At 35.6% G+C, this 15,847-nt stretch overlaps 2 protein-coding genes across 2 annotated transcripts; one reads left to right on the plus strand and one right to left on the minus strand.

The window, feature by feature from the left end:
* Positions 1-2,706: 2,706 nt before the first annotated feature.
* Positions 2,707-10,573, minus strand: LOC114533776. The gene is made up of 7 exons (XM_028555371.1): positions 10,466-10,573; positions 5,918-6,138; positions 5,242-5,335; positions 5,101-5,145; positions 4,328-4,503; positions 3,279-3,627; positions 2,707-3,104 (listed from the first exon to the last, which is right to left on the minus strand). Exons 2-7 carry the CDS (start codon positions 6,008-6,010, stop codon positions 3,061-3,063), a joined length of 801 nt encoding a protein of 266 aa, XP_028411172.1. The 5' UTR covers positions 6,011-6,138; positions 10,466-10,573; the 3' UTR covers positions 2,707-3,060.
* A 3,762-nt stretch (positions 10,574-14,335) lies between these two features.
* Positions 14,336-15,456, plus strand: LOC114533778. Its single transcript, XM_028555373.1, has 2 exons — positions 14,336-14,462; positions 14,819-15,456. The coding sequence occupies exons 1-2, from the start codon at positions 14,408-14,410 to the stop codon at positions 15,241-15,243; spliced, it is 480 nt and encodes a 159-aa protein (XP_028411174.1). The 5' UTR covers positions 14,336-14,407; the 3' UTR covers positions 15,244-15,456.
* The last annotated feature ends 391 nt before the right edge of the window (positions 15,457-15,847 follow it).

The raw sequence follows: 15,847 nt of genomic DNA on the forward strand, positions 1-15,847 counted from the left end.
AATCTTCATTTCCGAGTAGTCTACAATAAGCTTCACAAATTTTCTACACTCAGAATCCGGAACATATTCCGTGTCCCTAACATGTCCCTAACATGTCCCTAACATTTCCTTCATCGGTACGTCGAATCGAGCAATTTTTGCCATAAAAAATATACAGCTCCACAAAAATTGCAACCTAAAATTTGGTTTCCGCGAAGAAATTTTACAAAAAAACCACCATGCACTTGTGGGGTGGACATTCGTATATCCACTAAAATTATATCCACTAAAATTATAAGGTTTTTCTATCAAATAAAAACTCCGCAGTCGATCCCATAGATCTCAAACTTAGAACAACATCCACATTATAAATATGGTTCTTTTGTAGTACGCTGGTATTTTGTAGTTGTTTGGCACACCGATTCCGTAATGAAGATCCCGCTAATCCAGAATATCAGCCATTTTCTCTCTAACACACATGTTATATCTTTAAAATAAGTGACGACACAACATAACATACAACATAACAACACTGATATTATATTAGCGACCTTAAGCATGTTGGACGCGAACGCGACGACGACGGCTATCAATACAATGGGTCATTGAAAGGAAATAAATGATTAATGACCATTATGGGCATGGTGAAAGTATGAAGAATTATCAGTTAATTGTGGCTTCGCGTCAGGAACTTTTTTTTATCTCAGTTTCTCGCATATTTCCATGCATATAACCGGCGCTAATTTACGACACACAGATATACGAGTTGATTGAATCCTCTTACAGACGAGCAAGTTTTCTATGACAAGTTTTTATATGACAAGTTTTAATTGGCAATTGCACGTGTGTATGTACAACAAATTTTCAATGACAATTTTTCTTTGACAAGTTTTATTTTCTCGTGTGAACATGCCAACAAGTTTACTTTGACAATTTAGTTTGCAGCCAGCGATGTAATCGTACAGCGGACAACGTGAGCCCGCCATTGCAAAGTACTATAGTCCGCTGGCAAGCCGCATGCAAGTGCTCACATTATGTGACAAGTTTTCTTTGTTGAAAAATTTTGTGCTTTGACAATTTTTCTATGACAAGTACATGATGGGTTTACCTACAAGTTAATTTATAGCCTGAACACAGAGTGCTCAAAAGCGTATGGAAGCGGTCGACAAAGCTGATTTGCTAATTCACAGAAAGATGCAATGGACTTTCACAGAAAGGATATTTTGAAAGATCGTTGGCAATCTTCAGCACTTAGGTGAAATTGAAAAGTATTTTTGCTTTTTATATTTGAGTAGAAATTTTACGAATCACAGAAATGGATGTTGTTTGAATACGGCCAGTGGTCGGGCTGTATCCTTCGAATTCGTTTAATACAAAAGCAGAATCCGCACCCTCATCCAACCCTTTTAAAACAGCAACAATTATTATTACTAGTGAACACTTCTGTGTAAACTAACTGAAAATTACCGGAACAAAAGCCAAGGCGCACTCACACAACATACTCCGCGAATGTTTACAGGAAACTCTGGTGAGCATTGAAATAAGTGTGAATTAACTGTGTCAATCATCAGTGAAATTATTAAAAATAACGAAGTGGGAGAAACACGCTTTTGAGCACTTTCTCCTCAGACCTTTGTTTCGCCTTTGGTCTACCGTGAATTTTAAGGCGGGCAAAACGAAGGTCAAGCAGTGTTCAAGCTAGCCGCTAGCTAATTTACTGATATTTTTATATCACCATGCAAAATTACAAGGATACTAGAAATACGAGCATGCAGCAACCCCTCGCCATTTCAAACGAAGCAAAATATTTCCTGAGCTAGCCAGACCTAACCTTCAATATTATGAAATGTCCTAAATGTAAAGCCGATAGCTGATGTTTCAAATATTTCGGAAACAAACACAGTCGTAAAGTGAAGTGAAATCACCCGTTTTCCTGCTGCTTTCCGTTGCATTAAGTTATAGACTTTCACAGTTTAAGTGAGAGTTAATACTTCATTATAGCTAAACCTTCAAAACATGAAAACAGGCCAAATATAATAAATAACCAAGCAGTGAACGTCGAATGTTGTTTTTCGATTATTAGATTCATGCAGTGATTGCAGTCGACTATATATAAACCTTTAAAGTGATATTTCTTATATTAAAACTCCGAATTACACTTTTAAGGACTCTTTTGGAAGTTAAAATGATGATGTAAAGCCTTAAATAGTCGGTCACGTCTTCGCAAAACCGAGCAAAACGACATACTGTACCAAGGTCATAAAATGTATTCGTACAGCAAACACGAAATAAACCTCGAAATAAACAAAATAGACTCCTACCATTTCAAGGATTATAATCGAGTTGTTCCTTTTCACCGCTAATTCCTCCAGTTCTGATAATATTTTAAGCTCTTCCCAGTGTTTTATCTGTTATTTGATTCCACATTTCATATTTTGTTTTCAAAATATTTTTTTAAAAAATAGTTTAGAAAATGACAGTTAAATTGCTGACGTTTTTTACTGAAACACAAACGTTTCGTCTTAGCCAATCAGGAAGTTGCTGATTACCAGTCTACACTCGTTCGCATTTCGCGCATGCGCACAAGTACCATGACCATTGAACGTCCATGACATTTGGGCAACTTTGGATTCCGCTATGTTCTCCCGGGTTCCGGGTGTAATTCCTAATCTCCGGGCGGAATTAGTATCCTCGCACGGTGCTCCGCACCGGCTCGGGGATTATCACACATTTTCTTTATTTTTAAAACTCAATACTTATAACTATAGTCTATGCTTGCTATGACATAACGGTAATATAGCTATGTATACGGGAGATTAGTGATTATATACCTGGCCCCGTAATCCTCGGAAGATTTGTGGGTTAATCCACAATCAAACAAATTATGTAAGTGCAGTTCATGAGAATATTATACAAACTCCGCAATCTAAACACACGTCAACTATCAAAAACCTCGACTCAATAATAAAAATTAAACTGTATTCTAAGTTCCTCACACAAATAGTAGAGCACATCTACTTCACAACAGCCTACACGTCGCAGTTAACACGAACACGTCGTTTTCGTCGTTCTCATGCAGGACTAACGAAGATAAACTGCAAATACTTCAGAAGAACCAACATTTACTAAAAGAAAATTTAAAAAACTATTAAGTACTTATAGTAAGAATAGCTGTGCACAGCTATTAGCAGGTCAGGAAAATTAAAGGAAAGAAATTTAAAACAATAGAAATATATATATATATATATAATTTTGCAAACTGTACATGCAAAGAAACTAAACTAAAGTCATTTTTTTACCAGCATCACTGCTCCAGATAACATTAGTTTCCTTCTTGCTGTAAAGAAACGAAGTCTCTCCATATCTTCTCTCCCAGTTACAATCATAATCTCTATTTCCTATACTTAACCAACCGCGGTCACCAGGACAATAGTAGTGAAGACGACTGATATAGAAGTTACGGCATCTTGTTCTCTCATGATTACAATCTCCTATAAGGCTGAAACTATTCTTGGGGGTTCCATAAATATCTTTCCAAGGAGAGGATTCAAGATTTGCTTCCTGAAACCAGTGCAAGTTGCCTTTGTTCTTAGCATTGAATGTTAAAACCAAGTCTTCTTTTCCTTCAGAGTACAGTACAATACGAGCCTTGTAAACAAATTCAAATAATTAAATACCTTTCATTATCTGATTTGATATATATATATATATATATATATATATATATATATATATATATATATATATATATATATATATATATATATATATTTTAAAAATATCAGATCGAGGTTTTGACAGTACGGCCGGAGCGATAGCGAGGTACGTACATAAAAGACCGAGGTCTGATATTTTTCCAGTACGGACCGAACGTATTCGGTTAATAAGGGATTTATTATATGGCATACAGTATTTAGTTTATTTATTTATACAATGCGCTGCAGCATTTTTGCCGGCTCTTTCGCCAACCAGTCGCCAAGCATGCACTGAAGTGGCTTTCAAAACTTTTTTTTACTCGTTAAATAAGAATGATACAGTAATATAGACAAAAATCAAAGATGAATAAATATAATATTCACATGTACTGAATAATGCTCTTCTTCGTCCATTCTCCGTCGATATTTTTCGTGTCAAAAATAAAAGTGCAAGCTTGTTTTTATTCAAAAATATGAGAGTTAAACGGTTACTACGGCAACGGTCTAATACTGGGGGATCCCAGCCCAGCAAAGAACCAATCAGCGCACACCATTTCAGTCACGAGACCGCGTGCCATATAATAAATTGGTATATTTTTTGATGCATTATAAAGACCGCATCCTGTCCATACAGCCGACATAGTGATCTCTACCTGGACTGGGTTAAAAGTGTTCCATTCTTTGACAATTCTATTTTTATAATGACTTTTGAAGTTGTTCTCTTTATTCAAAGCTTCAAATGACTCCTCGTTAAATGTAGATTGATTCTCCCAAATTTTATGTATAACTCCAGAAACACCTGCAACGCCTTTAAATATTAGGGTCCAACCTGTAGAAAGTCAGAAGGAACATTGTAAAATAAATCCAACACAATGATATTTAAATAGTGAATAATAGAACCGACGAATCTCGTATCTGTATCGCTGAGGAAAAACCATGCATGTATGCATAGTCTCACCCACACAATTAAAAACGTTCTTTGTTGTTGATATGCATATTTTGGTGTTTTAAGTTTTAAGTAATTAAAGCATATGTTATTAAGGGCGCAAAATGTAAACCATTTTTTCGTTTTATTATAGGGACAAATTAATGTTATATCGTTTTACCACATTTAAATTGATAATTTCTGTTATAATGGTTGTAAAATAACATCCAAGCAATCTGTTTATTTACTTGCATGTTTGCAAAGTTTAGTCACCGCCATCACTGACTTGCGCATGAGATGTCAATAAATCCTGTCGGCATTAGCTAACTCAGAACATAAAGGTGCCTGGTAAATTTCTTTTCACTTTTTATTGTATTTCATGATTTCCCTGTTGGAGAATGCAGGCAGGATTATATGCGAATTGTTTAGTTTCAACTTGCAAGGAATGTTCACTTTGAAAAATAATTTGCAGAATTTGTAATAAGATCGAGTAAAATATACCTCCATTCATCATATCACACAACACAGGAAATATTTTAGATGCATCTGCAACATGAAACGTTTTCGTAGGTAATAAATATTAAAAAATAATAAATAACTTTGCATGAATTGTGCTGTAATGTCTATACCAAGTTTGCTTACCCGAATTTAGTGAGATCCAATAAATACCATTGTCAGTGCAGTTCCTGGTTAGAATGTCACGACAAGACGTTCCAGGATGTTCTTTGCTTCCATACTACAGGAGAGATTGCCAACATGTTGAAGGCTGCCGGAGGCATTTCTCGGAGTTTTAGAGCAGGGCATGCACATTCCTTTTACCTTGAAACCACACGAAGCTTAAACCAGACTTTTTCAGTAATGTATTGGGGAGCTTTAGCGTTCACTATACCAGTGCGACTACAAGTACAAGATTCGTCATTTTCGTGCAAAGCTCGGTGCTTTCGCCTACGCAATCTGTCGAAACTCGTAGCCGTTGGGCTTCCGAGTATGAAATTACCAACAAACTCGTACTCAAAAGCTCGACGACTACGAGTTTTGACTGATGGCGTCAGCAAACAACGCGCGAGAACGAATCTTATACTTGTAAATCCATGCGTGACCCCCTATATATTTCCAAGGGCATGCATCATAATTATAAAAATAGCCTTTACATTAAGAATTAATACCAAATAGTGAACTAAGCAGTCCCCATAAGCAGTTTGTGGGCAGTAAGAACAGCTTAGGGCCTGGCAAATTTAGACACATGCTAAGACCACTCGTTGGAGTCTCTTGTTGAGCCGTAGTTTTTGTTTTTAAATTTTCACATAATAATGCATACCTGACACCCAGACATTATCTGATAAAACTGCCATGATTCATCCCTTTCATTGTCCTCAGACGCTAGTGGGATGTCTGTGAGTAAGCAGTTCATTTCATTTTTTTTCTTCTTCTTAAATGAAAATCCTGAACGACATCTTTTTTCCAGACACAAATGCGCGCAATCCAAACTTGAATAAACGGAATAGTTTGATTTTATATACTCCCAGGGTAGACGATAACCTGCAAAGCGTTTAGGACATCTGGTTTAAACATCTAATTTTACAACAGATGATAAAAAATTAAAGTACTAGATATATTGGCTGTTTCATGTACTTTTTTAGCGCGTACGATCATCAAAATATTTAGGATTGTTTCAAAAATTAAAAATATTTGGTTCAATATTATAGTTTTATATATTACATATGCATGAATTCAATGCGATGTCGTGTTTTTTTACGCGCGGAAAATTTTAAATGGTTCCAATTGTTATTATTTCACAAATGGTCCAACAAATACATATAATAAGATATGCATATTTTTCACATGCGGAAAACTAAATTCTTTCGAATTGTTCGTCTAGGGCCGGTTGTTCGAATGGCGGATAACGCTATTCACCGAATAGTGTTTTTTTCAATCGCTCTGAAATTGCACGTTGTTTGGCATAAACTAGATTAAATCTTAATATTCTAAAGTTTGGGATCTCTTTCATAACTTTCGGCTCCAAATCTGTAATCTCATCGCTTTTCAGTCATGTTTAAAACGGTTGAAAAAATCACTATCCGGTGCTCAGCGCTATATCCGTCTTTCGTACAACCGGCCCCTGGCTTTTTCAAATATGACATTTACAAGGCTTCACGAGTTTTATACGTGCGTGTACGTGCGTATGAAAAACGCGACAGTGGAAAGCATGCAGCCCTAACTATTTAGTTTAACCCCGGACTCTGGCCTTTTTTATATATCATCCGGCAACTCATTAAACCTTCACTCGCCCGACACTTCATGATAAAGTTAAACATTTACACACATGCAACCAGTTTATAGAAATGCCGAACGACGGAATAAGGTCATTAACGGTACGCTTCTCGTAGATGGCACGGTCAAAGGATAATAATTAACATGCATACTTGCGGAACAGCCTTTGGTTAATCATTTCTGTTTTTAAGCAAATATAAGATGACCAACCTATTGCATTTGGCAATTTATTAACACTTCCTGCCGGAACGCATACTACAATAGTGACAATTAAAGACTTAATTTAGCCTTTAAAATCGAAACGTCTCGACGTTTTTATGTCTTCTTAGACAGCTGTTACATCATGCATCATGCACATTTGCAGTGAACTTGTTATTGATAATAGACTGAAGACGCTGTCCCGCATCTTCTAGCATGGTCACGCATATCGGTTATACCTTGCAACTTGCGGTTATAGTTTATGAATCTATATTGTAGATATGAATATTAGTTAGCCTATACTACATTGTTATACTGCACTTGCATGCATTTGCATCAGTGTCGTGAAAAGCTAGAATATTTTGCCCGCTGCATGAGGCTAAATGAAAGTGTATCGTAAAATGTAGCTAAATTAAGTTACTAACAATAACTTCTTTTCAGATGTTCTAAAATAGACAAAAATCTGTTTGATCATGAGCGTCGTGCGACAATTATAAGACTACTATCTCTTTGGCCAAATTCCCCTGGTTCGAAATGTTAGGAATTTTTTTGAGGCTCGACCTCTGCACGCACATGCGTGCATAGTCATTATAAGTACGTTTTTAAATACGCTCACCTTTTTGTATGTTGAAAAACATTTGCCTTTCTAATTCTCCAAAAATCAATGTTGAAATGCAGAATACAATCAATACTTTTAACGTGATCGAAATAAACGACATCTTCCCTTGGTATCGAGAGTTGATCACCTGCGAAGTTTAATTGTTTGACAGTTTCCCTTATCGTGCAGATTGCTTATATACGTTGCCATGTAGGCGCGAATAAACTTTTAACATATTTCTGTCAAACATGCATTTTTCATAAATGTTAAACCTAAATTAAGGAACCGCCTTTGGTTAATTATTAATATTTATTTTGAAAACAAAGGACTAATGGGCCAATTTATTAACACTATACGCCGTCACGACACGCAATGAAAGATGAAGAAAACTTCTACATTCATTTGTTGTTTTAAAGTTGAAAAAACTAATCTCACTGAGACTGTTGAATTTCTCCTGAATGTCTCGTATTTTGATCTTCAATTCATTTTGCCGGGAAATTTATTAACGATACGTGCACTGAAATAATGAAAATAGGTCATTTAAATTTGTTTTTACTTAGAATTTTACTCGAACTTCTTGTTTACATAGATTTAATGGAACACAACAAAGAAAATTAAGGAATTGCGTCTTCTCCATGATAAATTACCATGCAGCCTGGGTTCTCGGCTGAGTTTATTACTACGTTGCTTCCACTTTTGCTGACCATATATATGCATAGATTAGAAAAGCGGAAGAAGCGCCAATTCGTACACGCCATTACGAAGGTGCCGTCCTCTTTGCGTAAGTTCTCTAATATTATTTTGTGACGAGCTTCTGACTTCAATATACTGATGCGCTATGTAATTAAACTTTAGGCCGTAACATAATATCAACTATGACTTTATAATATTAGAAAATGTATTCAATTGATAAATTTCAAACATGTCTTAAGTCCCTTAACACTCTTAAATCTGTTCCATTGTATAATTATATCAGTAGTTTGTAAAAATACAATGTATCTATCTGTGATCGAAAGTAAAAACCCTCCTCCAAAATCCTCATTTCCGAGGATCTACAATAAACTCAGTCACAAATTTTCGACACTCAGAATCCGGAACATATTCCGGGTCTCTAACATGTCCCTAACATGTCTCTAGCATGTCCCTAACACACATGTCCCTAACACCTATGTCCCTAACACACATGTCCCTAACACGCATGTCCCTAACACGCATGTCCCTAACACGCATGTCCCTAACACGCATGTCCCTAACACGCATGTCCCTAACACGCATGTCCCTAACACGTCTCTAACATGTCCTTAGCATGTTCTTAACATGTCTCTAACATATCTTTAAAATTTCCCGAATATGTTCCTAAAATGTCCCCCAACATGTCCCTAACATATAAATTGATATCAACAGGATCTTGGCATTAAACCGAACTCTTTGCCTTCATCGGTACGTCGAATCGAGCAATTTTAGCCATAAAAAATATACAGCTCCACAAAAATTGCAGCCTAAAATTTGGTTTCCGCGAAGAAATTTTACAAAAAGAGCACCACTTGTCGAGTGGACATTCGTATATCCACTAAAATTATATTCACTAAAACTAGGTTACCTGCAAGGTAGGGATTGCTGCGGGCATTAAAAACAAATTGAACCAAATATCATATAAGAACAGGATTGGCAAAACTGTACAATTGCTAAATGCTAAAAAAATATTACAAAAGCGTTAAAATTTGTGAAATATGTGTCACACGATCACGTTGCAATTAATTTAACAAAGGACGTGTTAAGGTGAAATTTTTCTTGCAACTTGGAATTCTGCTTGTAATCAGTAAAGTCAATGAAAATATGCCATATGGATTGGAAAAATATCAACGCAAAACACGTGCTTTGGCATTCTACATTTCTCAAGAGTAGAACTCTAAAGTTAACAAAATAAGAATGTAAGTGACTCCTTCTGCAGGGCAATCCACCTTTGATGTATTCGGCGACCCTTCGGCATCGTCGTCTTGCCTTAAATAGTTCAAGGAATTGCTATACTCGTTTGCTGTATTTTCGTATATGGCAGATTGCCCAGACCCACTGTGACATTGAAACACGAGGCTCAATGACAAAGATGTAAAAATAAACTTGGATTATCAAACTAAACTGTGGTCTAACAATAAGATAAAATAGGAAATACTATCAAGCGCAAAGGTGCAAATGAAATCGAAGATATAATCAGTTCCTTCAAAGAATTGCTACTCATTTACTGTATTTACATGCGGCAAGCGACAACGAAACACGAGCCGCAATGACAAATATGTAAAACATAACACTTGGATTTTGAATTTTAAACACTAAATTGCCGCTTTTACTGAGCTTTTTACCCCTAATAAACGTCACACTGAATTAAGCGCAGTACCGTAGTGCAAATGAAACCAAGAATAGCTACAAACAGTTTAATCGGTTCGAAAAAAATGAAATTCGAATACGGCAGACTGCCCAGGCACACTATGAAGATGAAACACGTGGCGCAATGACAAAGATGAGGAAATAAACTTGGATTATCAACACTGAGTCAAAATAAGTCCAAACAGGCAAAACAATCAACAATAAACTTAAAATACGATTTGATAGTCAATGCTGTTTATCGCGCTTCGTACGATATGCTAAACGAAAAATCTAGACATTAATGTGCCAATATTTATATTGTGAATCAAAACAAATTACAGTGGAAAACAGGCAAAACGACAAGCAACTGTCAACCTTATAATAAATGAAAACAAAGGCGAATGAAGAACAGAATGTATGTTAAATCTGGACTGGTACCTCTTCCAGACTTGGACGTTTGACTTTTAAGTTTTAATCCATATTGGTATTTAATCCATATCACTGAAACGTGAGATTAATTTGTGCACAACTGCGCATACAACCAGGCCTGATACAACTCCGTCACTGCGCACAACCACAATGCAACGCAACCCTAAAAATTTGCTTTTCACTGCCTACTACGCCAATTAGACTGTTGCTACGCTCGCTTGCTTCAGGCTCGCTCGCTCAGCAGCAATTATAAGCCTTTTCTATCAAATAAAAACTCTGCAAAGTCGATCCCATAGATCTAGAACTTAGAACAACATCCACTGATTATAAATATGGTTCTTTTGTAGTACGCGGATATTTTGGAGCTGTTTGGGACACCGATTACGTAATGAAGTTCCCGCTAATCCAGAATATCAGCCATTTTGTCTCTAACACACATGTTGTATCTTTAAAATAAGTAACGACACAACATACAACATGACAACATATTATATTAACAGATATGCGACTTCGTGTGACGTATATATTTATACTGCTATGGCTGTGATATGGTTGTAATTTTAAGATGAGTAGCCAGATTCATTATTGATCACGAACTGCAATTAAGAAGATCAAAAGCCAAGATGCGGCACAATGCCACATATCCTACCAACCTAGCACGTATACCCAGGATATCCCTATAGCCCTGAGATTATAATTTAAATATTATGAACTTTGATTATAAAAATACCTTATCTAGGTTTCAAAATTAGCATTCATCGGTGTTTAGCAAATATGTATATATGACCTTGCATATGTGAACAAGGTCACGTAGCCTCTACTAAATTTTTTTACTGTCATAATTTCCTAAGACCTTACAATAGGATTTGATAATGCATTCAAACATGTTGGAGTTTAATCCTGGTGATTAGTTTAGTTAGGATTAGAGATTTAGGACTAGGTCTTTGAGCGATTCACGATTAACTCGTTTCCCCAATTACTACAACCTAATCTGAGTAATCTCAAGGATTCAGTTCATGTGTTTAGATGTCCTTGTGATTTTCTTTTACAAATTACCATTTTATCATTTTAATTAAATGCGCATGCTTGTCTGAATCTTGTCCCCAATTTCTGGCAGTTAACTAATTATAATTCGACATTTTGATTCACATTCAATTTATTTCACTAAAAGTAATATAATGACAGTGAAGACTCAAGAGGGATTTCCTTTATACTTACCATGCCTAGAGTGCGGTGAAGCGTAATTAGTTTCAGTCAGATTATTGATCAAAACCTAGCAGATTCTGATCAAATAAAATAAATCGATTTATTTCCAATAAACAAAAAGCATTTCAAATAATTATAATAACAAGGTAACGAAATATAACAACAACAATATAACAAGGCCAATATAACAAGGCTATTAATAATAATGTTGAACTCCTTTGTTCTTCCATATTTGCATGATTGCCAATTCTTCGCAATATTTTTGGTAGCCTTTCCAATCCAGTTTCCAAGGTTTTCTGAGGAAAGCAGAATGTAGCACTCAACTGGAAATCTAACTCGATGCGCATATATATCTTATTTTTCACCGCGACAATTTTGACATGCAAACACTTGACCACATGCATGCTTTTATATTTGACCAGAAACTATGGCGGCAAAATGCTTTGGAGACGGGATTCTTACGATAATTAGCAAGCTGAAATGACACATACATTTTTCAGGCGGCAGACGCTATCCCACGCTATCCCACGCTATCCCACGCTATCCCACGCTATCCCACGCTATCCCACGCTATCCCCCCCACGCTAACCCCATCCAGTGTCAGTCTCGCATAGCTTTACCTACCGACGATGAACATAGCCACTTCGGCTTTTCCGCGCTCTGGTTTATTTCTTTTCTTTCGTTTACAAATTACAACTAATTCACAAGTTTGAAATCTATTTCAAAATCTTGTTTTCGTGTACGTTATGGATCATCGAAATTTAAGGAAATCAAGTTTAATCAAGCTTGATATTTTTCAACATCTTCAAAGGTAGCCAACAATCATCATCGTCAAAATGTTACGGAATGACTACTTAGATTAATAACATAGACAACGCGATACTAGGAAAACGAATGGCGAATGCGTGCAGTATCTTGATGTGAATATAAAGGTGATTAAACTATAAGGTGTGAGTATATTCGTGAATGCAATTGAGGGACCGTTTGGTAATTTATCATAATTGACAAATTGTATTATCTGTGATTTTTGTTTCTCGTCATCAGGATGATTTTTTAAGCACACCATTATGGTGGCCCAGAGCTGCCATATAGGTGATTTTACTTTTTAACACAATTTTCAAAAATATAATTTATTTAAAAAAAATTATTTCAAAGTTATAGTACCATAGTACTGCGGTTTCATTGTATGCGAATGCGTATAATTAGTAATTAAATTATCTTCCATGCATGCATATCAATTCATTAATTCTAATCTCTCTGATTAGCCTTTAGAAGCTAGTGACATGTTCATTCCAAAATCACAGGCAACTCTTCGCAAGAAAAATCATAGTTCGACTTCATGCATGCAAGCATGTTAATTGTGTAAATTCTGCAGCAACTTATATCGATCTGGTATTTTTCACAAATAGTTTTGACACTGAAAATATTCAAACACTTGAACAACGCTGTTATTAGAGATGTGATACATTCCAGGTAGTCTAACAACAAAATATTTGAAGGCTCTCAAATGCTAAGGGAGATGCTTTCCACTTATGCGTAACGTCAAAAAAACCATATTATACCAAATCATCAACAGAATCTAACCGTATATGCATCCATATCGTTTAAATGATTTTAACTTTCCCGTGCGTATACGTATATACAAAAAACGGCTAAAACGCGACAGTGAAAAACAGCCCTTATAGTTATATAAGTTATATAAGTTATATAAGCGTGAAGTGCCTGCCAAATCAGCACGTGGTCGTGTACGCATGCAGTTGTAGATATTCACTTCAGTGAGTTTTCTTATAGGCGTTATATATAGTCTTGATATATGCATGCAGCCAGTTGTATAGATCAGTTCAGTGAGTTTTCTTAACTCCTAGATGTATGTATGAAGTTGTAGATCAGTTCAGTGAGTTTTCTTAACTCCTGGATGTATGTATGAAGTTGTAGATCAGTTCAGTGAGTTTTCTTAACTCCTAGATGTATGTATGAAGTTGTAGATCAGTTCAGTGAGTTTTCTTAACTCCTAGATGTATGTATGAAGTTGTAGATCAGTTCAGTGAGTTTTCTTAACTCCTAGCCACTTCCAGGAAAATATACTATGCTCACTAAAAAACACTAAAATTTACATATTTCATGCTATTCCTTGTATATATCATATAACCTTTCATACTGTAGTTAGACTCACATGTGTTTCATGTTTCACTGTTAGCGTCCTTCTTTGAATTTATATTTTCTACCCGTTGAAGGCTATAGACTGATAACCGAAAGCTTGTAATAAATTTTAATATTTCAACCAGAGAACGTTCTATATTTCAATCCTGGTTGCACATCTACGATTTTTTCTATAATATATATATATAACATAACATATATATATTTCGTATGATCTTGCTATATATTATATTCATAATTCATATAGTGTCGTGTTATATAACCTTCATGACTCTATCTGCCATTATAAAAAACATTTTGGGATCACGTCCAGTAGAAGAAAGTAATGAAGTATATGTAAGCATACTTAAACCATTCATAATGATTTTGACATATTCCAGATAGCTTTGTCCATGATCCTCAAAATATTCAATAATAATGCCTTGCTTTGTCAATCAAATATTTATTTTAAATTCAGAATGTATATAAATGAAGTGTTGTTGGCAAATAATTTCAATTCAGCTGGAAAGCCATAATTCATAAACGAAGCAAAGCAACTCATCCCGAAAGAAACTCGCCACTGAATAATTGTTCACGAGAGCAAAGATGCTGAAACAGTTATTTTTGTTTTTTGTCGTTTCCTCATTCTTCTCAACACCAGGTTTGTACGTGAAAGATTATTTATCGTGAGTTCATATTTGTTGTGGGTTGAGAAAGAGGTTGCAGGTGGCAGTGTGTATTTTGTTGTGGGTTGAAGTGAAAATCTGAGTTAAAAAGTGGGAAATATTGCTTGCATTTGTTATTTGAGTATAATATGGACGTGCAGGTCTGTGAGTTCGGTCAGATCAACAATTCAAAGCAACTCTGTGCGCTGTGATGAGATCAGGGACACAAGAACCTGAAGGCCTATGCTTATTCTTACAATATATATGATTACATATAGTAACATATATGTAGATATATTTAAACAAACATTCTCTATTTCTCACGACCGTATTATTATATTTTTTCTTTCAGAGGCAAAGGTAGAGGAGAAGGAAGTGATTACACTCACAGACGTCGACAACTCTGCTGTTCCCAAAAAGGAATCCAAAGTAGAGCAAGAACTAAAAGATGCCAAATTGGAAGAAATTGGTTTCTCAAAAAGCTACAGATACTCCAAGGTGAAAGAAAATGGCGTTGTGCGGCGTAAGAAATTTATCAGGTATTCTAAAACGATCTTGTGTGTGAACGAGAAAGCAGAACGAAGAGAAATGGAGAAACGACTTCCAAAACACTACATTTCCAGAAAATTGAACAAAGATCTCGACAAGGAAATGAAGAAAAAACCAGTCGCCAACCCAAAACAAAAGTTTTGCGACTTGGGCATCGAAATTGAGCTTCGACCAAACGGACGAAAGAGATTCTTCTTCTTCTGTATTCATGTTCACTTTCTGTGGTGAAATTACTATTCCTGGTTTCGTGTGCTATGTTAGAAGATGATTGAACTATAGGAAACCTTCTATCCTTATCATATAATACTGGTAACAATTTAATTCTAGTAGGCAATAACTCGATTGTGTAACGTTTTTGTCTTTAAGATCAAGATCATTAATTAAATAAAGCGTTAAGACTAAAACAAACCATACTGTATTAAATACTATACAAACAAATACCATACCAAGATGTTATTCTTCGCTGATAGGCTTCTACAGGCTATGTTTTCTCTTGTCACCATGCATTGCATGAGTAATATTAACAATTAACAGTAAAAGCAGTTTTCGCCCAAATAAAGCCCCCGTTTTGGGGTGGACGTGTAAAAAATTATTTAGGAATAGTGTCTAAGTCTAACGTACGTTCTGGGACAGGCTTTCATACAGGAAAAGACAAGTCGTATAATTTACAAGCACTGAATGCGTGCGTGTTTAAAATTTTTGGTGGCGTTTGGCATTGAACGAGTAAGTTTTTGAAACGGGAAATAATTTTAGAAGTTTTTTTTCGGTTTATAGATTGTAGTTTAGTTAGTTTTCAGATAGTATTGATTAGCCACAATTTTTTTAATGAATA

This window comes from Dendronephthya gigantea, unplaced genomic scaffold (genome assembly GCF_004324835.1).
Source record: "Dendronephthya gigantea isolate DGI-Jeju-01 unplaced genomic scaffold, DenGig_1.0 000094F, whole genome shotgun sequence".
Taxonomy (NCBI): Eukaryota; Metazoa; Cnidaria; class Anthozoa; order Malacalcyonacea; family Nephtheidae; genus Dendronephthya; species Dendronephthya gigantea.

Coding starts and splice junctions, on each gene's coding strand:
- LOC114533778 (XM_028555373.1), top strand. CDS start 14,408: ATGCTGAAACAGTTATTTTTGTTTTTTGTCGTTTCCTCATTCTTCTCA. Junction 14,463..14,818: donor CTCATTCTTCTCAACACCAG/GTTTGTACGTGA, acceptor TTTTTCTTTCAG/AGGCAAAGGTAGAGGAGAAG.
- LOC114533776 (XM_028555371.1), bottom strand. CDS start 6,010: ATGAACTGCTTACTCACAGACATCCCACTAGCGTCTGAGGACAATGAA. Junction 5,146..5,241: donor TTGGATCTCACTAAATTCGG/GTAAGCAAACTT, acceptor TTCATGTTGCAG/ATGCATCTAAAATATTTCCT. Junction 4,504..5,100: donor GTGTGATATGATGAATGGAG/GTATATTTTACT, acceptor GACTTTCTACAG/GTTGGACCCTAATATTTAAA.